The sequence below is a fragment of the Rutidosis leptorrhynchoides genome, chromosome 5 (genome assembly GCF_046630445.1).
Source record: "Rutidosis leptorrhynchoides isolate AG116_Rl617_1_P2 chromosome 5, CSIRO_AGI_Rlap_v1, whole genome shotgun sequence".
NCBI classification, from domain to species: domain Eukaryota; kingdom Viridiplantae; phylum Streptophyta; class Magnoliopsida; order Asterales; family Asteraceae; genus Rutidosis; species Rutidosis leptorrhynchoides.
The window spans coordinates 154,113,662-154,137,502 of NC_092337.1; the positions used below are offsets into that span (position 1 = coordinate 154,113,662).

Sequence of the window (23,841 nt, forward strand, 5' to 3'; positions counted from 1 at the left end):
AAACATAAATTGGGACGAGAGTGGGTGCCATTTTGAGTGATTTTTATTAAGAACCATCATTCCATTTATTAATTAAGATCCATTTATTATTTATTATTATTATTATTATTGTGTTTTGCGGAACTATTCGTGGTCAAGGCAGTCCAAGTGAAGGTGAAAACACAAAGAGATCAAGTTTTTATAGATTATGACGGATTTTAGTTTTTATTTGTGTTGTAAATTCTATATCCAACAGATAAAAAAAAAATACCATACTACAAAATGGTTGTAACTTTTTTTTTTTTTTTTTTTTTGGCAAAAAACTTGATTAATATTAAAAATATTTTCACAATTCGTGAAAATATAAGGGAACAAGAAAAAAATGGTTGTAACTTGTAACATACTTTATGGGTAAGGTAAATGCATCCCTATTATATAGGTAATTATTATATGGGTAATTAATAGGTCCCACCATTTTATTTAGTTTTGATTTATTTTTTGTATAATTAGTTATTATAGGATATAAATTGTCTATCTTACCCGTAAATGGTATATTGACCTAATATCAATTTAAGAGTAAAATAGGAAACTTGTATCACCAAAAATCTTCTTGTAAAAAAAAAAACCTCTCAAATTGCATATGATATTATTCGTTTATATGGATAAATATGCTTTTTCAAATGTTAGTAATGGGCATATATGATACTATTAATTTATGTAAGTGGGTATGTATATGTGATTTTAAAAGTTAAGAAGGGTATATGAAGTTAAAAACTCTAATTAATTAGTCAATTTATTTATTGATATTTAGTTAAAGATTGAAAGATATTATATCGTGAAATTTAAATTCAAAAAATTAGCTTCTATATTCTTATCTTTAAAAAGGGAGTTGCGGGTGATGTAATGAGGTGCTTTAAGGTGTAATGGTCCTCATAATAATCTAATGGTTATTATTTGTCATGTATCCTTAATATTATTTGCTAGTATTATATATTGACTTTGTTATAGATACTAATTGAAATAAAATTAGAAGTATATTTTATACTTAAATAAAATCATCATTAAGTGCACACGTGGTATATTGTCCATTCACTTTCACCAAAAATCTAATGGTTATTATTTGCCATGTATCCTTTACATAATATTATTTGCTAGTAATATATATTGACTTTGTTATAGATACTAATTGAAATAAAATTAGAAGTATATTTTATACTTAAATAAAATCATCATTAAGTGCACACGTGGTATCTTGTCGATTCACTTTCACCAAAAATTAACTTTTAATGCCAGAAAGCAAGTTGCATATTTTCTTCTCAAGTCTTTTCTCTGTAATACTTTCCATCATCTTCCTGTACACATTTCTCTCAAGTACATCAAGTTCATCCTTTTTTCTTTTATTTTTTATTTAAAAAAATGGAAGTTACTCAACCGAAGACGATCAAAAATCTTCCACGAGATATGCTTGTGGAAATTTTATCTCGAGTTGGAAGTTACTCATCCGACCAGTTGTTCATGTGTAAGTCGGTTTGTAGAAGCTTTTCAAAGCTTTCAAAAGATCCTTTAGTTTTAAAAAGGCTTTCCCTAGATCGGTGGCCTCTATTACCTTGGGGAAACCCTAGATTCTTTGTTTTTTTATTTCGTTATACGATTTTTGGAAACCCTAATGCGATATTTCACTGGGGCTTGATAGGTTATTTTGACAGTAGACATATCGATTATGGGCTTGAATGTCTCAAGCAAGCTTCGAACAGCCAACTTAAAGAGGCTGTTTATGTTTATGGTTTAATTATGTTTGCCTCTTTCAAAATAGAGAAAAAGCATGTCGGTTTACAAATTTTGAATGAAACATTCCCACCAGAGCCGGAGATGGTGGTTGCGGTGAGAACAAGGGTTTTTGATTTGCTGCGATGTTTATGGTTATTTAACCGCCGTCCTTTTGCTAACGTAATAACACCGTGCCCTATCTCTCACCACCGTGGTTATTTTCCACACATCCATGGGTTTGAACTCACGATACCGGAATGCATGTCGTGTTTTTGGGCCTATGAGTTGGGTGTTTTTGTAAACCGATTTGCATATAACTAGATTTATGTTAGTATCTTTTAGATTTTGTATAAATTATACTCCTTTAATTTAATGTAAATATTAGTAGTAATTTCTATTAATTATATGATGATCAGTTTATTTGCTTCCATTTTTCCTTCGTATTATCTGGATTGCTTCCATTTTCCTTAGGGTTTATCATCACAACATAGTTTTTAATTAATACATTTTAACATGAACCATTCAATGGGGCTGCACGAATTTATGTTCTTTATGCTAATAGAAACAAAGAACACCTAAAAAGGTGATTCCTTTTTAATGTTTGTTGTTGACTAGCTCTACCCTTTTACTTGAATATATGTTTGTATGCAATTTGCTGTTGACTTATTGCTTAAAACTGTCACCGGCCATTAGTCCCTTTCTGATCCAAAGTTCAACTAATATACCTTAAAAAGGAAGGATTCCATTTGTTTTGTTTCTTTTATGTTTTGTCTTTACTGCAGAATTCAATTGAGTCTAGAATTGAATTCAACTACTCATATTCTTTTATTTCTTAACTGCAGAATTCAATGCTAACAATTCTATCCCAAGTAAATGTGAAAAGGCTAGGGGTCGTGTTCAATTCGCATCATTAATTAGATCATTAACTAACATCATTAATTACATCATTAACTATATATTGTTTGGGTGATTTACTTTGCAATCATGTAAACTGAATATATATACACTGAATACGCATTGAGAAACATAACCTATTTCTGCATTAATGTTGGTCTGGGAGCTCATTAAGAAACATAAAAACTTTACACGTTTGTTTATCCTGCAAAAGAAACAATCATGTTTTTTGGGCTATGTTTTAACTATTGATCGACAACCATGTTTATTCAATGAATTGTTAAGGGTGTACCGATGGAAAATCGGCATCGATATGGAAGGAGTATTGGATAGAAATATTGTTGAGAAATGTGAATTATAAGTTGTAAAATGTGTAGGCTCAATGGATTATAAAACACACGATTACATATAAAAAAAACGAGTACAAAAAAAAACACACAATTACATATAAAAAAAGACTAGTACATAAACTAGATACCGATTAATCGGTATAATAACCATCCGCACTACCATCGGTTTCGTGCGAAAGATCGTCCCAAATGTGTTTGGTATACAACACGACATTTGTGGATTTGATTATTGCGGTTCCGAGTAGCCACGCCCATTTATCGTTATCCTGAAGCCACTCGAACACCTTGTTCTCGGGATTCCAATATGCAAACTGCGAAATCTCATCGTAGTGCGCATTTCGCCTTAAATAATCAAACATTTCGTCAACTCGAAGCCCATTGACTGGCACATCTGCATAATTGACCCCCCCACCGTCGTAGCGGTCCTTGTCATCGGAAAACAAACCGCCGCCGTGAATCTCGAACATAACAATGTTTCCGAAAAGCCATTTTTGAGTATAAAAGATTGAGAGTGAAATGGGTTTGAAAGCGTAAATATTTGAGAGTGAAATGGTGTATATATATATATATATATGAAATGGGTAGGGTAAAAAAAAAGGCTGATCAGTAGCCGTTGGGAAAAAGAAAAGAAAAAAAACGTGGGCCCCACAAATGTGCAGTTAGAAAATAAAAAATGAATCCATTAAATCTGGCCCACCTACAATTCCCAGCTGAAATTTCGAAAATAAAAAATGAATCCATTAAATCTGGCCCAACTACAATTCCCAGCTTAAATCTGGCCCAAATATATTTTTTAATTTTAGAAACAAAAGAGACATAAAATGGATTTGAACCCAGGTCAATCACTTGAAATAATAACACACAAGCCACTATGCCATCAATGCTTTTGAATATTTAATGGAAGTTAACTTATATAATACTTTAGTCATTTTTGTAACAAAAGTGCAATAATACGACTTTAGTAAGGGTCCTAATATAGTCATATGATAGTTAGGACCTTAAATACCCAAGCTTCCTATTTTTCTGACCTTATTATCTTGTTGGTTGATCATTATGAGACACCAATAACATAGTGTCCTATTAAGTACATTTTTATGCAACTACAACTTTAAGGGTCCTAAGAGTTAGGACCTCAAATACCCAGGCGTCATATTGTTGTGACCGTATTATCTTGTTGGTTGATCATTATGAGACACCAACAAGATAGTGTCATATTAAGTACATTTTTATGCAAGTACGAATTTAAGGGTCCTAAGAGTTAGGACCTCAAGTACCCAAGATGCCTATTGTTGTGACCTTATTATAAAAGCGTCCTAAAAAATAATAGGACCCCAAAATTGTGTGTCATATTAAACATCTTTTTAGGACAAAGATTTATAAACGTATCAACAATATGATCCAAAAATTAGGTGTCCTAAAAAATAATAGGACCCCAAAATTGTGTGTCATATCAAACATCTTTTTAGGACAAAGATTTATAAGCGTATCAACAATATGACCCAGAAATTAGGTGTCCTAAAAAATAATAGGACTCCAAAATTGTGTGTCATATCAAATAGCTTTTTAGGATAAAGATTTATAAGCTTATCAATAATATGACCCAAAAATTAGGTGTCCTAAAAAATAATAGGACCCCAAAATTGTGTGTCATATCAAACATCTTTTTAGGACAAAGATTTATAAGCGTATCAATAATATGACCCAAAAATTATGTGCCCTATTCTTAGGACCCCACTTTATTAGCTTATGATATTATAGGACCCCAAGAATTATCCCGTCCCAATTTTTAGTCGCTTAGGACGCTTTTTCGCAGGGGTCCCAGACGAGGGGGTCCTAAGAATGCAGTTTTCTTGTAGTGATTCCTAATAAAACTGTCGGTAGGAAGAGCCAATTTTAAAGGCTGCTTTACTGTTTAAGAATTCATTTCATTATGCAATCATCTGCACGTTTCAATTGGTTAATGTGATTCATACTATATTATTATTATTATTATTAAAGTGACAAAGTGATTTAATGTATTTCTGTACGTACCGTTTATGATTGAAATTATAATCATATTATTACTGTGCTATGTGCTTTTCCTTGTTTTCATGTTTCTTTCTTTTTGTTATATCTCTTTGTCTCTTACTCATTCTGAATATTCGTCACTTTTAAATAATTGTTTTTCTTTTACTTTTTTAGATATTAATATTAAATATTTTCGTTTATCTGCATTTATGATGATGATGATGTGCACTGAGATTGAAAGATTATTGGTTTTTTCTAAGTCCTTTTCCTGAGTGCTTCAAGTATTGTTACTATTAACTTTTACTTATATTTTATAATATGTTACATATATATTATATATACATATGCACTTCGAGATTTAACATATACATATGTACAAACCATTTCAATCAACATCTTCTTGCTAACCTTTCACCACACCAAGATTACCATCCGCCATCACCACGCACCACCATCACCACCATAGCCACCTTCCACCACCTCTTACTACTATTATTCTCCGATGACAAACCAACCTAAAACCCACATGCGTTTACGGTTAATGCTATGTCCTTGTTCTGATTAAAACTCAACAAAATATTCAAACACCCATATGATCGTACTGCTGCAATTTTTGTTTTCTCTGCTGCTATACTGCAACGAATTGAAACCAACAGCCACCATCACCTTCGATTTAGAAACAACACCCACCACCTTACCACCTTAATCCATCTCCTGTTTCCTTTTATCTTTTTCTTCTTCCTTCTTCTTCATGACAACCACCACCATAGACGAACTAGTGTAAACTGCTACTGTTTCATGAAACCTCCTTCAACCCGCCATAATTTGTTACTATATTGCTACTGTTACTTGAAATTTCTTTCTGTTTTCTCTCGCAAACACCACCAACAAACCTCACAGTTGGGTAGTCACCTACTGCTGCTGCTCTATCTATTTTCTGTTTAAACTGTAACAATAAACGATGATGGATGATGATTACACGAAGATGATATGTAGAGAAGATGATGAATAGTGAATACAAGATCATGATGGTGTTACGGTGTTGATAAGTGACGATGATGGTGATAAAACGAGGAAGAAGAGGATGCTGATATGATGATGTTGGTGATGAATAGCGAAATGATAACGTCGATTGAAGATGATAATTGTCTGCGTAATATTTTCTTGTTTCTGCTTTTACTGTCGCTTCCTATTACCAGACCAAATCCACGAGATTGTCTTTGGATCAGGCTGTTTTGGACTTATGATGTAGAATGGGCCGAAGCCCATAATACAATTAATTCAAAACTTGTGCTAAATTGGGCCAAAAATCCACTTGGACTAGTTATTGTTGTATGTCGACATGCTACTGCTACTTCGTTCTTTTTTCTATTTTTTTGTTTTGACAACGATAAAATGACAATAATAATGGTGACAAGATGATGACGACTTGGTGATAAAGATGAAGATCGAGGTGATATGGTGATGTACGAATGATGATGAATATGGAGATGATACATGATGATTACGATATTGATAATAATTGTGTCGAGGATGATGATGATTATAATCATGATGATGAAGTTATAATAAGATGATGATGATGTGAGAAAACGAGATGGCTATCATGACGATGATGATATAAATGATAAATGATGATCGTGATCGATGGGGAAGAAAGATGATGAGGACAAGAGGAGGGAATGATGTTAAGATGATTATGATGATGATCACGAAGATGAGATGGCTTATGAGGTTTCTGTTGGGCCGATATAATTTGGACTGAGGTATAGATATATGACGATGATATGGGTTATAAGATTATAATTCGGTATTAAAACAGAAAAACAAAACAGATCATATGGTTTGGGGTGTAGTTGTTTAACCGAGAGGTCTTGAGTTCGAGCCCGGGCAGTGGCAGTTTCATTTTTGGGAAGCTTATTTATTTCTCTTAAGGTATTATTATTATTATTATTATTATTATTATTATTATTATTATTATTATTATTATTATTATTATTATTATTATTATTATTATTATTATTATTATTATTATTATTATTATTATTATTATTATTATTATTATTATTATTATTAATATTACTATTAATATTATTATTATTAAATATAACAAATATTATTTATATAAAATATATTCCATATAACATAAGTATATTAATATTACAAACTATTATATTTTAATATATTAACTAATATATTATTATAACATTAATTGAATTATATAACATATATATACATTATGACATATTATAAGTATTAATATAATTATATATAAAAATAATAATCTTAATACATTACAAAATATATATAAACTTATTTGATTATGATTATGTTTTAATATATATATAAATAAATGATATAGGTTCGTGAATCCGAGGCCAACCTTGCATTGTTTAGTTTAGTCATATGCATATTTTGTCACAATATTGTATCATGAGTTTCATTTGCTCCCTTTTTAAATGCTTTTGCAATACATATTTTTGGGACTGAGAATACATGCGCTGCATTTATAATTGTTTTACGAAATAGACACACGTAATCGAAACTACATTCTATGGTTGGATTATAGAATCGAATATCACCCTTTTTAGTCTGGTAATCTAAGAATTAGGGAACAGAAACCCTAATTGACGCGAATCCTAAAGATAGATCTATTGGGCCTAACAAACCCCATCCGGGTTACGGATACTTTAGTACTTCGATTTTATCATGTCCGATGAGAGTCCCGGAATGATGGGGATATTCTAGACGCGTTTTGTTAATGTCGATTACCAGGTGTTCACCTTATGAATGAATTTTTTAATTCACGGGTTACGCGTTTTATTTTGTACTCGGGTTACGTGTAAAATTAAATATCTGGAAATCTTGTGGTTTATTAAAATGATGAAAATGAGTGATTATGATAAACTAATGAACTCACCAACCTTTTGGTTGACACTTGAAAGCATGTTTATTCTCAGGTTTAAAAGAAATCTTTCGCTGTGCATTTGCTTATTTTAAAGATATTACTTGGAGTCATTCATGGCATATTTCAAAAGACATTGCATTCAAGTCAATGAGTTCAATAAAAATTATTATTAAGTAAATGACAGATTAGGTCATTTATAGTTTGGATATTATGAAATAGTATGCATGCCTGTCAACTTTCAATGTAATGAAAGTCTGTCTTTTAAAAACGAATGCAGTGTTTGTAAAATGTATCATATTGAGGTCAAATACCTCGCAATGTAACCATGTGTTATTGTATTCGTCTTTATGGATTAGGACTGGTCGCTTCATGTGGTATCAGAGCGGTGGTCTTAGCGAACCAGGTCTTGCATTAGTGTGTCTAACTGAAAGATATTAAGATGCATTAATGAGTCTGGACTTCGACCGTGTCTGCATGTCAAAGGTTTTGCTTATCATTTTTGTCAGAAATTACCTGCTTATCATTTTAGTCTAGACACATTTTACTGCATTGATTGCATGAATAGTGTATAGACAAAATTATATCATAGCGAATCTGCTAATTCATATCTTAGCGTATCTGTTACTGTAAACTTTGCCTGACATATTCCGTAAATCCCTCCGTAATATACGAAATCTTTTATTCTCTCTCTCTATATATATATATATATATATATATATATATATATATATATATATATATATAGATATTCCATGTAATTAGAATACCATCCGATAACCAGAAATCATTTCATATCGAAAAATCCTTTGTTCAATAGTACGAAATGGAATTCGCCACTAGTTCAAGTCCCTCGGATTCCGATATGGAGTTTCACTCGAGCTCCGAAAGCAGTGTGACCGGAATGGATCAACCAATTAGCCATCATCTATTCTGGATGAATTGGGGATGGGTTCGTAGTCTACTTCATCATTGGAGATAAGAAGAAAGCGATCCCTTCCATCCATTTCCCTCTTGGCGAAGAACCTGAAGCACTTACCGGCGAACCTGTTCGAAATACCATTTTCTCTCTCATTTCCAGAGTATCTCGTCATGACTATATACTATCCCGAATTTTAGATCTTATTCATCCACTCGTCCGAATCGACAATCACCCCGGTGTAATAGAAGAAGTCAACGAGCTTCGCGCTCTGGTAGTGGCTTTGGAGAATATGGTGCAAAGTTTACAAGCACCAGCAGTATCACCGGCATCAACAATACCACCATCATCAACACCATCAGTACCATTACCACCACCAACAACATCCACATCCCATACTTCAACATCACAAACTGTCCTACGAGCATCAACGTCATACGCACCATAGATATCAAGGAATACCAACAACAATAAACGATAAAGTATTGATTCATAACTTCATCGAAGAAATATTCTGCAGAGAATATGTAGTTTTTAAAAGTTTTAGAGATTATATATTCTAGTTCTAATTGTAAACCAGATGAGTGAGCGAATAAAAATGATGAAATGAAACCCTGGCGAAATGGTGCATGATTTACAAGCTAGACTTGTTTTACCGTCAGCATTAATAGCACCGTCAGCATCATCAGCACCGTCAGTGCCGTCAGCATCGTCAGCATCGTCAGCATCAGCAGCACCTACAACATCACAAACTCCACCAGATCTATAATCACCGCAAACATCATCACAAATCAACAACGAGCATATTGTATCAACGAGTTATGAAGTATTAACTCATTCTCTCTGAAGAATTTATATGTATATTTTATATATATATGAATTTTAAACCACAATATATCTTTTAGTACTAAGCTATTACACGTGATTTTAAAAGAGTAGATACTACTCGGTAAACACTAATCACTAATATGCTAAGATGTACATCCTTCACAACTTAAGAATCGTTAAACTCTGCTCCAACTCAATAAATTCCATTTCATAATAAATCAAGTGTATTATTCAAATACATGTTCGATTTTACATTTTCATTTTCGAGGTATTCGAAACTTTCTGGAAAACGTCATGCGTGTCTTATGAAATTCACAAGAACCCTACGAACCCCAACATCATTCATCGATAAATAATGAAGTATTGATTCAAAATTCCATTTACGTTGAAGAAATAATCCGCGAAGATTACGTAATTTCTAAAGTTTTAGGAATTATTCAATTCTAGTTCTAACTACAAATCAAATGAGTTTAATTTAATATTAACTCATTAAATCTATATTACATCTGAAGAAAATATACATACATATATATTTTCATAAAGATTGTAATAAAATTCTTTTGTAAAAAATATTACTTGTGAAACTTTTAACGGGTAGGTAATACCCGAGAGATATATAAATTCACAATTAATATGTTACATTCTTCAATTCTGATTACAAATCATCAACTTTACCCACTACTTTCACAATGATATACATTCTTTTCTAGAAATCAAAACAACCATACTCATTCAAATCCAATTACATATTCTGATTTTGAAATCTCAGAATTCAATTCGAGATATAACCGGTATCATCACTCTTAGATCCCTACAGCTTTCAAATCTATACTCTGACTTCAAAACTGTGCTAGAACATCATTTCTATTCATAGAACTCAGAAAAAAATATTTGTAATCCTAGAACATCATATGTATATTAACGATTATAATCTGTATTCAAACCCCTCAAAATTCCTGAAGACACTTCAAATAATGAACAATCTAGATGATGATCCAACCACATGTTATCCACAATCATGCATATGGAAACTACCAGAACCTAAGTAAAAGTTTAACATGTATCCACATCAGATCCTTTGGCATTTATTAGCAAAAATAACTTTGCGATTCCTTTTCAAAGTAGCCAGTTTTGTCACAGCTCCAGCAAGTCAACTTCGATTTTTCAGTTGAAACAGTCTTATTATAACCTCGATATATACGTTGCCCTTTTGTCATCGTTACCAGAGAACCTTTTATATCCCATCACATTAGTAGTAAACTTACCAGCAATTCCATTGGTCTATGACTCTCCGAAAAATCATTATCTTTATCGAAACCCTCTCATGTGCTCATCCGCATTCTGTAACAATAATTGCCATACCAACTACCGGAAATCTTCAATTATTATTTTTGAATTTCGCAACATTTCTACATCAACAGTTATATACATACATATAACATCTATCTCTTAGACCTACTTACTTCGAATGTGAAGTTTCTGAAAAACGCCCTAAACTACGAACTAGTTCTCTGAATTTTGAAAAGCTGAATGAAGCAGCAGAAACTATAGATAACCGAACTGTCAAAAGCTTAATGATAAAGAATAATGTGTTGGAAAAGCTCAGAAAAATAGAAGGTTTGGAACTGGAAAACGGATTGAGCAAACCATGAAGGAGGCTGTGGACAAATCACAAAGACTAAACCTGCCTTCAAAGAATCCAAATGATTCAGTGTCTACTGAAGTCATTAACCAATACCTTGCTCTTGACTTTAAAACTTTACGGACAAATCTTTTTCATCATCCATCGATGTTAGAAATTCGAAGATATCATCATATCTTTCATTATAAATATCTTCGATGTTTCTGAAGATATCTTCATAACTATTGTTATCCGAAATCATTTATCTCTTCGCGCTATCTGTGTTACATCATATAAGAAACTATTTTAGTTTCTAAATTCTGAAACCTTTGAGTTTAAAATATGAATGTTTTGAAGTAGTGTTGGGAACTGAAGCATGAGTTAGTATAATATAATGACACTTGATCAACATGATTATATTACAGTAAGTCATGCTGAGTTTCTAATGGAACATGACGATTCACAGACCATACCGTCATCATGTGCCATGTTACACGACTCTTGTATTCTATTTAACCTCTAAAAATATTAAGAAAATGTTTTCTTGATGATTCAGTCTTTTCCGGATATTCTGGTAATTTGACAAATCAAGATCGTGTCATTACAATTCCTTCTTAGAACATTAACTATGTTCATTCCGAAAATTCTGGACCATTACATGCAGTGCTCAATGGCAAGAAGAGAAAACAAAAGAATGAAGCTCCGAAATAGAAATAGGAGTATAAATCGTAGCAAATAGGAGAGAGCATTAACTGTGGATGATAATGATTATAGAAGACAGAAGCAGGGACTTTGAAATATAAGGGAAGATATAAAGCCCAACAACAACCCAGAAATTACAAACCATATATATTGATGCATATAGCAATATAAAGACACGAGAGAACTAAAAATACTATAAAATCAAGAGTATAGTAGAAGTAAATAGATTCTTTCGGCGGTAGATGAAAAAGAAGAATGACAGATATGAAAGTTAGGAATATATCAAGAAGCATAACTGGATGAAGCATATTGATGAATGCTTCAAAGTATGAATTGAGGGAGGAAGAATAGAAGGTGTGAGCTGTGGAAATAAGGAAACGAAGGGAGTGAATTTATAGTAAAATATCTGATAGAGATATCGAGGCAGGTTATCGCATTAAATCGAAGAGGATCATAATTTTTTTAATCGCCGAAGAATCAAATCTTGTATAGATTACAAAGATTTTCTTTACTCTGGAAATCAACCGTGATGACATCAAAAGATAAGACGAATCCTTATTTTCTCATTTCACTCTTTTAAGATAGCTTCGCGCATACGTTTCGAGTAATCGAATTATTTTATATAAATTTCTTAATCATGATAAAACCCTATGTATCAACTCATATTCGTCATAATAACATTCTTATTGTTAGCCATGACGACCTCGATCAAATTTCGGGACGAAATTTCTTTAACGGTAGGTACTGTGACGACCCGAAAAATTTCGACTAATTTTAAATCAAACTCTCTATACGATTTAATATTCTTGACACGATAAGCAATGTCTGTAATGTTGAGTCTCAAAATTTTTGAACTGTTTTCTTGCATTTATTTAACTTCGATCATTCCCGACGATTCACGAACCATTATTTGTAAATAAATGTGCTTACATATAAATATAAATATATGTATATATTTCATAACTTAAAATAATAATATACGATATAATTAAATTTTTATTAATATATATATATATATATATATATATATATATATATATATATATATATATATATATATATATATAATGGACATTTCGATTATTATTTAGAGAAGTTTAACTCGAATTTATGTGATTTTTAATTGGGGATCCGAAGTCAAATATTCCAACTAATTGGGGATCCGAAGTTGAGTTATATAAATTATAGGCTTATTAAAAGTATATTTAGGATCTAATTATTAAATTTTAACACTTTTTATATTTTACCCAGAATCGAGCGCGGACAGTTGAGTTAATTTTTTATTTAATAATTTTAAAGAATTAATGACCAATTTTATACCATGATGACTGAAATAAATAAAGATAATTACTATAAAAATTTAGGATTTTTCCGAAGACTTTTATCCACCACTAATTATCATCAGTGTACGAAATGCTATTCCTAATAAAACTGTTGGTAGGAAGAGCCAATTTTAAAGGCTGCTTTACTGTTTAAGAATTCATTTCATTATGCAATCATCTGCACGTTTCAATTGGTTAATGTGATTGATATATTATATTATTATTATTATTATTATTAAAGTGACAAAGTGATTTAATGTATTACTGTACGTACCGTTTATGATTGAAATTATAATCATATTATTACTGTGCTATGTGCTTTTCCTTGTTTTCATGTTTCTTTCTTTTTGTTATCTCTCTTTGTCTCCTACTCATTCTGAATATTCGTCACTTTTAAATAATTGTTTTTATTTTACTTTTTTAGATATTAATATTAAATATTTACGTTTATCTGCACTTATGATGATGATGATGTGCACTGAGATTGAAAGATTATTGATTTTTTTTTAAGTCCTTTTCCTGAGTGCTTCAAGTATTGTTACTATTAACTTTTGCTTATCTTTTATAATATGTTACATATATATTATATATACATATGCACTTCGATATTTAACATATACATATGTACAAATCATTTCAATCAACATCTTCTTGCTAACCTTTCACCACACCATAATTACCATCCGCCATCACCTTGCACCACCATCACCACCAGAGCCACCTTCCACCACCTCTTACTACTATTATTCTCCGATGACAAACCAACCCAAAACCCACCTGCATTTACGGTTAATGCTATGTCCTTGTTCTGATTAAAAACCAATAAAATATTCAAACACCGATATGATCGTACTGCTGCAATTTTTGTTTTCTCTGCTGCTATACTGCAACGAATTGAAACCAACAGCCACCATCACCTTCGATTTAGAAACAACACCTATCACCTTACCACCTTAATCCATCTACTGTTTCCGTTTATGTTTTTCTTCTTCCTTCTTCTTCATGACAACCACCACCATAGACGAACTAGTGTAAACTGCTACTGTTTCATGAAAACTCCTTCAACCCGCCATAATTTGTTACTATATTGCTACTGCTACTTGAAATTTCTTTCTGTTTTCTCTCGCAAACACCACCAACAAACCTCACAGTTGGGTAGTCACCTACTGCTGCTGCTCTATCTATATTTTGTTTAAACTGTAACAATAAACTATGATGGATGATGATTACACGAAGATGATATGTAGAGAAGATGATGAATAGTGAATACAAGATCATGATGGTGTTACGGTGTTGATAAGTGACAATGATGGTGATAAAACAAGGAAGAAGAGGCTGCTGATATGATGATGTTGGTGATGAATAGCGAAATGATAACATCGAGTGAAGATGATAATTGTCTGCGTAATATTTTCTTGTTTCTGCTTTTACTGTCGCTTATTATTACCAGACCAAATCAACAAGATTGTCTTTGGATCAGGCTGTTTTAGACTTATGATGCAGAATGGGCCGAAGCCCATTATACAATTAATTCAAAACTTGTGCTAAATTGGCCCAACAATCCACTTGGACTAGTTATTATTGTATGTCGACATGGTACTGCTACTTCGTTCTTTTTTCTATTTTTTTGTTTTGACAACGATAAAATGACAATAATAATGGTGACAAGATGATGATGACTTGGTGATAAACATGAAGATCGAGGTGATTTGGTGATGTACAAATGATGATGAATATGGAGATGATACATGATGATTACGATATTGATAATAATTGTGTCGAGGATGATGATTATAATCATGATGATAAAGTTATAATAAGATGATGATGATGTGAGAAAACGAGATGGATATCATGACGATGATGATATAAATGATAAATGATGATCGTGATCGATGGGGAAGAAAGATGATGAGGACGAGAGGAGGGAATGATGTTAAGATGATTATGATGATGATCACGAAGATGAGATGGCTTATGAGGTTTCTGTTGGGCCGATATAATTTGGACTAGGGTATAGATATATGATGATGATATGGGTTATAAGATTATAATTTGGTTTTAAAACAGAAAAACAAAACGGATCAGATGGTTTGGGGTGTAGTTGGTTAACCGAGAGGTCTTGAGTTCGAGCCCGGGCAGTGGCAGTTTCATTTTTGGGAAGCTTATTTATTTCTCTTAAGGTATTATTATTATTATTATTATTATTATTATTATTATTATTATTATTATTATTATTATTATTATTATTATTATTATTATTATTATTATTATTATTATTATTATGAATATTACTATTTGTTATGAAAGTCAAATATGTCTGCCAATTTTGTGGCTATAAATTTTCCACCAAATTGCACAGTAACTTATGTTGTACTATAAATATATGAAGATGTAGTTTGCAGAAGATGCACCTTTGAATATAAAGTTTCATATACATATACTCTCCCTCTCTCTTCTTTCTATTATTCTCTAATTAGAGACTACATTATTAAAGGTAGTTATAAACTCTTAAATTATAACACGTTATCAGCATGAAGTGCTCAGTATAATCAATGTTTATCTAAGCAAGCACAAATCACTAATCAAGGTATGAAATTCTTTAACGATATCTTCTATTATTTATTAGTAAGGTAAATATTATTATCATCATTAGTAAACTTATATTTCTGTAATCTAACTATTATTAACTTCACTAATATTTATATTTAAGTTATATATGGTCGGTTATACCGACTGAATTATATTTCTGTAATTGATAATGCTAAAAACGAACATATATTTAATAGCATTATCCCTCAAGAAAGACAAGCTTTTAGTTGCAACTGTTCTATTTACAAGTGATATTCGTTTAAATAATAAAAGGTGAAGACAAAAGACAGATTTGACGAATTGAAGACGCAAACGACCAAAAAGCTCAAAAGTACAAAGTACAATCAAAGTGGTTCAAATTATTGATGAGAAACGTCTTGAAATTACAAGAGTACATGACGCGAAATGCAAAATACAAGATATTAAATTGTACGCAAGGACGTTCGAAAATTCGGAACCAGGACCTGAGTCAACTTTCAACGCGCGACGCAACGGAGTTAAAATTACAAGTCAACTATGCACATAAATATAATATAATATATAAATAATTCTTAAAATTATATATATATTATTTTTATATTTTAAATCCGTCGGCAAGCTAGGATCCAAAGTGTGTGAGCTGGAATCCAGTGCTCCGCACTCGCAGAGATTCAAAGGCAAACAAATCCGCACTCGCGGAGGCAACAGTATCCAGATGGGGCCTATAAAAGGCAACGCATTTTGCTGAATTCGATCATCTTTTTCTCTTCTCATTCATACGTAAAGATATATATATATATATATATATATATATATATATATATATATATATATATATTATATTTTAATTTTAATTTTAATTTTAAATTCTAATAATAAGGGTATGTTAGCAAATGTTGTAAGGGTGTAAGTCAAAATTCTGTCCGTGTAACGCTACGCTATTTTTAATCACTGTAAGTTATGGTTAATGTTATTTTTAAATTAATGTCTCGTAGCTAAGTTATTATTATGCTTATTTAAAATGAAGTAATCATGATGTTGGACTAAATATTAAAATTGGGTAATTGGGCTTTGTACCATAATTGGGGTTTGGACAAAATAACGACACTTGTGGAAATTAGACTATGGGCTATTAATGGGCTTTATATTAACTAAAAGATACCTCGTTAATTTAATATATAGACTTATAATTTGACGTATTTATATATAACCATATACGCTTGACTGGGTATGGTGGGCGGGATATCTATAAAAACCAATAATTGTTCATTTGACCGGACACGGAACTGGATTAATAGTTAATAGACTTGTTGAAACAGGGGTGGATTACATTCAAGGGTAATTGGTGTAATTGTTAACAAAGTAGTAAAACCTTGGTTTACACGCAATCGATAACCTGGTGTATTCATTAAACAAAGTATTAAGACCTTGTTACAATTCGAATCCCCAATTAGTTGGAATATTTGACTTCGGGAATAAGAATAATTTAATGAAGACTTTCGCACTTTATATTTATGACTGATGGACTATTATGGACAAATCCGTATGGACATATCGAATAATTCAGGACAAAGGACAATTAACCCATGTGAATAAACTAAAATCAACACGTCAAACATCATGATTATGGAAGTTTAAATAAGCATAATTCTTTTATTTCATATTTAATTGCACTTTTAATTATCGCACTTTTATTTATTGTCATTGTATTTAATTGCACTTTTAATTATCATACTCTTTAATTATCGCAATTTTATTTTATTGCACTTTTATTTATCGCAATTTCATTATCGTTATTTACTTTATGCTTTAAATTAAGTTATATTTATTTTTAATATTTTACATTAGGTTTTAACTGCGACTAAAGTTTTTAAAATCGACAAACCGGTCATTAAACGGTAAAAACCCCCTTTTATAATAATAATACTACTTATATATATTTTTGTATTTTTATAAGTTAAAACTAATATAGCGTTAAGCTTGTTTAATTTTCCCAGTGGAACGAACCGGACTTACTAAAAACTACACTACTGTACGATTAGGTACACTGCCTATAAGTGTTGTAGCAAGGTTTAGGTATATCCATTCTATAAATAAATAAATATCTTGTGTAAAATTGTATCGTATTTAATAGTATTTCGTTGTAAAAATAATACTATTTCCTATTACACCTCGCACACATCAAGTATTTTTGGCGCCGCTGCCGGGGATCATAAACGCCGAAAGCGCAACGCTATATATATATATAAAAAAAATTATAAAAGTTTTTATTAAGTTCTTTTTATAAAAATATAAGTTTTAAAAAATAATAAAAATATAAAAATACAAAAAGAAAGAAAAATACATTTATATTATTAAGAGTTTATAATATTTATAAAGTGAATAAGTATTTTTATTTTAATTTTAAAATTAAATTTTTATTTAAGTTATATCTATATTTTTATATATATTGAAAAAAAATTATTATTAAAATTATAACTGAACCTGCATAGAAATCGACCTGATTCTCAGCTGAATTTGGACCCTCAGCACTCGCGGAGTATTTGAACTGGGTTTATCCGCACTCGCGGAGGTACTCTGATAGGTCAAACCTGGTATGCATTTATTACGAAATTAGGGTTAATTTATTTATTATTAATATTAATTAGGGTTTGCTTAAATTAATAATTAGTTTTAGTTTTAATTAATTTGTATTTTTAAGTTTAATTAGTTTAATTAATTTATAAAACTTAATACTTTTATAAAATAAATAATATAAAAATAATATTTTTATAAAAATTGTACTTTTTACAACTTTAAGTATATTTTTATATTTTCTATCTTTTTATTCGTTTTAGCGTAATATTTGTATTTTTCACTCGTATTTAGTTCTAAGTTATAGTTTTTGCCATAGTTATTTTTATTTCTAGATTTTTAGGCTTTGCCGTAAAATCCCTTAAGTGCTTTTTCTTTAGACTAAGATTTAGATGCTTTAGAATTTTGCGACGTCATTTTAAGTTTTTAGTACCTTTTTAAGTTGTTGCCGTTTTGGGATATAGTATTTCTTTTAAGCTTTAATATTTTTAGACGCAACTTTTAATTCTTAGTTTTTAGTTCTTTTTTTTAGTTTCGACGCCTTTTATTTTTCAACCTTTTATTTTTCGACGTTTTTTGACGCGCTCTTTTTCTTTCTTATTTCTCGACGCTCTAGTTTTTAGGACTTAGATTTTTTTTATTTCTTCTCTAAAATTTCTTCAAATTTCAAAATGAAAAATTATTTTAAGTGGTTAAATTGATAGACATCCATTTTCTGGTTCGTAGTAATAGTTAGATTTGTACGTGGACCGGGTTATTGGAGCCACACAGTACTCAATTATATTGAGACCAAACGAATCCTGCCCTTCTGCTGCATCTTTTGGCTATTCGAAACGTGGGCAAAATCAGAAAAATCTATTAATTTGATAACTTATATAATTTTTCTTATTTTAAAAAACTAATAGGATATTCAGTGAATGCACCGGGCAAAACGTTCACCACCTTTTGTACGTTCACCACCTGTAACTCGATCAAGACATCTAGCAAATATTGTCGCCGTTGATTTTTCTTTAGAATCGTCATCCAGTCGACCAAGTACTCCAATTCAAATTTCCGATAATCCATTTTTTGAGCCCGACCTCATAATTGAGAATCCGGAGAATATTCAGGGACGATTTCGAGATCCTGAACCATTAATCTTTCCTCCGGAACCACCAATCATTCAAACAGAGATTGTCGAGGAACCAACCATTAAATCAGAATCCTCTAGTGATTCAGATTCAACAAATTCAATCATGGAGAATCTGGAACCTCTAAGTATGGAAGACCGAATGAGAGCTAAACGCACTGGTTAAGGTCACGCAATTACTCAACCAGACATTAATGCGCTAGATTATGAAATCAATGGATAAATTCTACACATGGTGACTAATCAATGCCAATTTAGTGGTGCGCCGAAGGAAGATCCAAATGAACATCTTCGTACCTTTAATAGGATCTGCACTCTATTTAAAATAAGAGAAGTGGAAGATGAACATATATATCTCATGTTATTTCCCTGGACTTTGAAGGGAGAAGCCAAAGATTGGTTGGAATATTTACCTGAAGGGGCGATTGATACATGGGACGTTTTAGTTGAAAAATTTCTTAAACAATTCTTTCCGGCATCTAAAGCCGTGAGACTTCAAGGAGAAATTGTTACGTTCACACAAAAGCCAAATGAAACTTTATATGAGGCTTGGACAAGATTTGGAAAGTTATTGAGAGGATGTCCGCAACATGGTTTAGACACTTGTCAAATAGTACAAATATTCTACCAAGGATGCGACATCACTACAAGGAAAAATATCGATATAGCAGCTGGTGGTTCCATTATGAAGAAAACAGCAACTGATGCTTTCAAAATTATTGATAACACTGCTTCCCACTCACATGAGTGGCACCAAGAAAAAGATATCGTTAGATCATCTAAAGCAGCTAGAGCCGATTCTAGCCATGACTTAGATTCCATTTCCGCAAAGATAGATGCTGTCGAGAGACGAATGGAAAAGATGACTAAGGATATTCACTCAATAAGAATTAGTTGTGAGCAGTGTGGAGGACCACATTTGACAAAAGATTGTCTCAGTATTGAACTAACAATGGAACAAAGAGAGAATGTTTCATACATAAACCAAAGGCCTGGAAATAATTATCAGAATAATTATCAACCGCCAAGACCAAACTACAATCAAAACCAGAATTATAACCGAAATGTTCCATACAACAATCAACAAGGTCCTATCAATTAACAAGTATCTAACAATACTTACAATCAGCAAAGACCTATTTTTCAAAATAAACCACCACAAACCGATGATAAAAAGCCAAATTTAGAATACATGATGTCGAAGCTAGTTGAATCTCAAACTCAATTTTTCACATCTCAGAAACAAACCAATGAACAAAATGCTCAAGCATTTAGAAATCAACAAGCTTCTATTCAAAAACTGGAACAAGAAGTGAGCAACCTAGCAAGGTTGATAGGTGAAAGAAAACCGGGAAGTCTACCTAGTGATACTAATGCTAACCCCCGAAATGAAACAGCTAAAGCCATTACCACAAGAAGTGGTATTACACTTAAACCACCTGAAATGCCTGTAATTTCTAATGACTCTATTCCTACTCCACAAGAACCACAACCTGATCAAGATAAGGAAAAAGAACCGATAGTTGAAAAGGTTAATGAAGATAACACAGTTAAGGGAAAACTTTATGTTAAACCATACCAACCACCACTTCCTTACCCGAGTAAAATGAGAAAAGAGAGACTTGAAGCCAAGCAATCCAAATTCTTGGATATGTTTAAACAAATAAATGTCAATCTTCCTTTCATTGATGTGATTTCAGGAATGCCTAGATATGCTAAATTTCTGAAAGATCTAATCACAAATAAAAAGAAAATGGAAGAACTCTCGGCTGTTACTATGAATGCTAATTGTTCTGCAGTGCTGTTAAATAAGATACCAGAAAAATTATCAGATCCAGGAAGTTTCACAATTCCATGTTTTCTGGGAAGTCTTAGTTCAATAGAAGCATTGGCAGATTTAGGTGCTAGTATAAATTTAATGCCGTATTCACTATATGCTAAACTAGACCTTGGTGAATTGAAACCAACACGAATAAGCATACTACTAGCCGATCGATCAGTAAAATATCCTAGAGGGATAATGGAGAATATGCTAGTTAAAGTTGGAACTTTAGTATTTCAAGTAGATTTTGTTATTCTGGACATGGAAGAAGATTCTCGAGTACCTCTCATATTAGGAAGACCATTCTTAAACACGGCCAAAGCAATAATAGACGTGTTTGGTAAGAAACTGACCCTAAGTATAGAGGACGAGAGTGTTACCTTTTCAGTTGATAGAGCCATGCAACAACCGCAATCTGCAGATGATACATGTTATTATATTCAAACTATAGAATCACATGCAGAATTGTTAGAAGAATTTTCAGAATTACAAGGAACAGGAGAATGTTCTTTAGGAGAAGGAACTGAACCAATTGATGAAACTGAAATGTTAGCTACACTTATGACTAATGGATATGAACCAACAACAGAAGAAATTCAAATGCTAAAAGAAGAAGACAGATATCGATACAAATCATCGATAGAAGAACCACCGACATTAGAGTTAAAGCCACTTCCAAACCATTTGGAATACGCTTATTTACATGGTAAATCTGAATTACCTGTAATAATATCGTCTTCTCTTACTAAAAATGAAAAATCACAACTCATTTCTGTGCTAAAAGCTCATAAACCAGCTATTGCATGGAAAATTCATGATATTAAAGTCATAAGTCCTTCGTATTGCACACATAAAATCCTTATGGAAGAAGGTCATAAAACGTATGTGCAATGCCAAAGAAGACTAAATCCTAATATGCAAGATGTTGTTAAGAAAGAAATTATTAAACTGCTTGATGCAGGTTTAATTTATCCAATCTCTGACAGTCTATGGGTAAGCCCAGTTCAATGCGTACCTAAGAAGGGTGGCATGACTGTCATCACAAATGAGAAAAATGAGCTTATTCCTACTAGGACTGTAACAGGATGGCGTGTTTGTATTGATTATAGAAAATTAAATGATGCCACCAGAAAAGATCACTTTCCCTTACCTTTTATTGATCAAATGTTGGAAAGATTAGCCGGAAATAGTTACTATTGTTTTCTTGATGGTTTTTTCGGATATTTTCAAATTCCAATAGCACCCAAGGACCAAGAGAAAACCACATTCACGTGCCCTTATGGTACTCTTGCTTACAAACGCATGCCATTTGGATTTTGCAACACCCCTGCAACCTTTCAAAGGTGCATGATGGCGATTTTTCACTACATGATAGTAGAATGCATGGAAGTTTTCATGGATGACTTTTCAGTCTTCGGTGATACATTTGAATCATGTCTAGTTAATCTTGAACAAATGCTTATTAGATACAAATAATCGAATCTAGTACTTAATTGGGAGAAATGCCATTTCATGGTTAAAGAAGGCATCGTTCTTGGTCATAAAATTTCAATGGAAGGAATTGAAGTGGATAGAACTAAAGTAGATGTAATTGCTAAACTTCCACATCCCACCAATGTTAGAGGAGTTAGGAGTTTTCTAGGGCATGCCGGTTTTTACCGACGTTTCATAAAAGATTTTTCTAAAATTGCCACTCCTATGAATAAACTCCTAGAAAAGGATGCTCCATTCATCTTTTCAGAAGAATGTATCAAATCTTTTAATATTCTTAAAGAGAAACTCACTAATGCGCGGATCATGATAACTCTAAATTGGAATCTACCATTCGAACTTATGTGCGATGCAAGTGATTTTGCAATGGGAGCCGTTTTAGGACAAATGATTGAAAAACGATTTCAACCTATTTATTATGCCAGTAAGACGTTACAAAGAGTACAAACAAATTACACAACTACTGAAAAAGAACTCCTTGCTATTGTCTTTGCTTTTGACAACTTTCGTTCATATCTCGTTCTAGCAAAAACGGTGGTCTATACCGACCATTCTGCTCTTAGATATATATTTTCGAAACAAGATGCCAAATCACAATTAATCCGTTGGATCTTACTCTTACAAGAGTTCGATATTGAAATCCGAGATAAAAAGAGAGCAGAAAATCTCGCCGCTGATCATCTTTCTCGTCTTGAAAATCCCGAATTAGAAGTTCTAAATGAATCGGCCATACAAGACGACTTTCCTAATGAATATCTATTGAAGATAGATTATAATGAAATTCCATGGTTTGTAGACTATGCAAAATATTTATTATGTGGATTCCTTGAAAAAGGATTATCGTACCAAAAACGAAAGAAATTCTTTAGTGATATAAAACACTATTTCTGGGAAGATCCACATTTGTTTAAAAGTTGTCCCGATAGAATAATACGCCGATGTGTATTCGGGGATGAAGCT

The 23,841-nt window shown here is 31.9% G+C and overlaps 1 protein-coding gene across 1 annotated transcript; it reads left to right on the forward strand.

The window, feature by feature from the left end:
* The first annotated feature begins 1,395 nt into the window (after positions 1-1,395).
* On the forward strand, positions 1,396-3,001 carry LOC139849111 (F-box protein At2g35280-like). The gene is made up of 2 exons (XM_071838784.1): positions 1,396-1,860; positions 2,855-3,001. The coding sequence occupies exons 1-2, from the start codon at positions 1,396-1,398 to the stop codon at positions 2,999-3,001; spliced, it is 612 nt and encodes a 203-aa protein (XP_071694885.1).
* Positions 3,002-23,841: the final 20,840 nt, after the last annotated feature.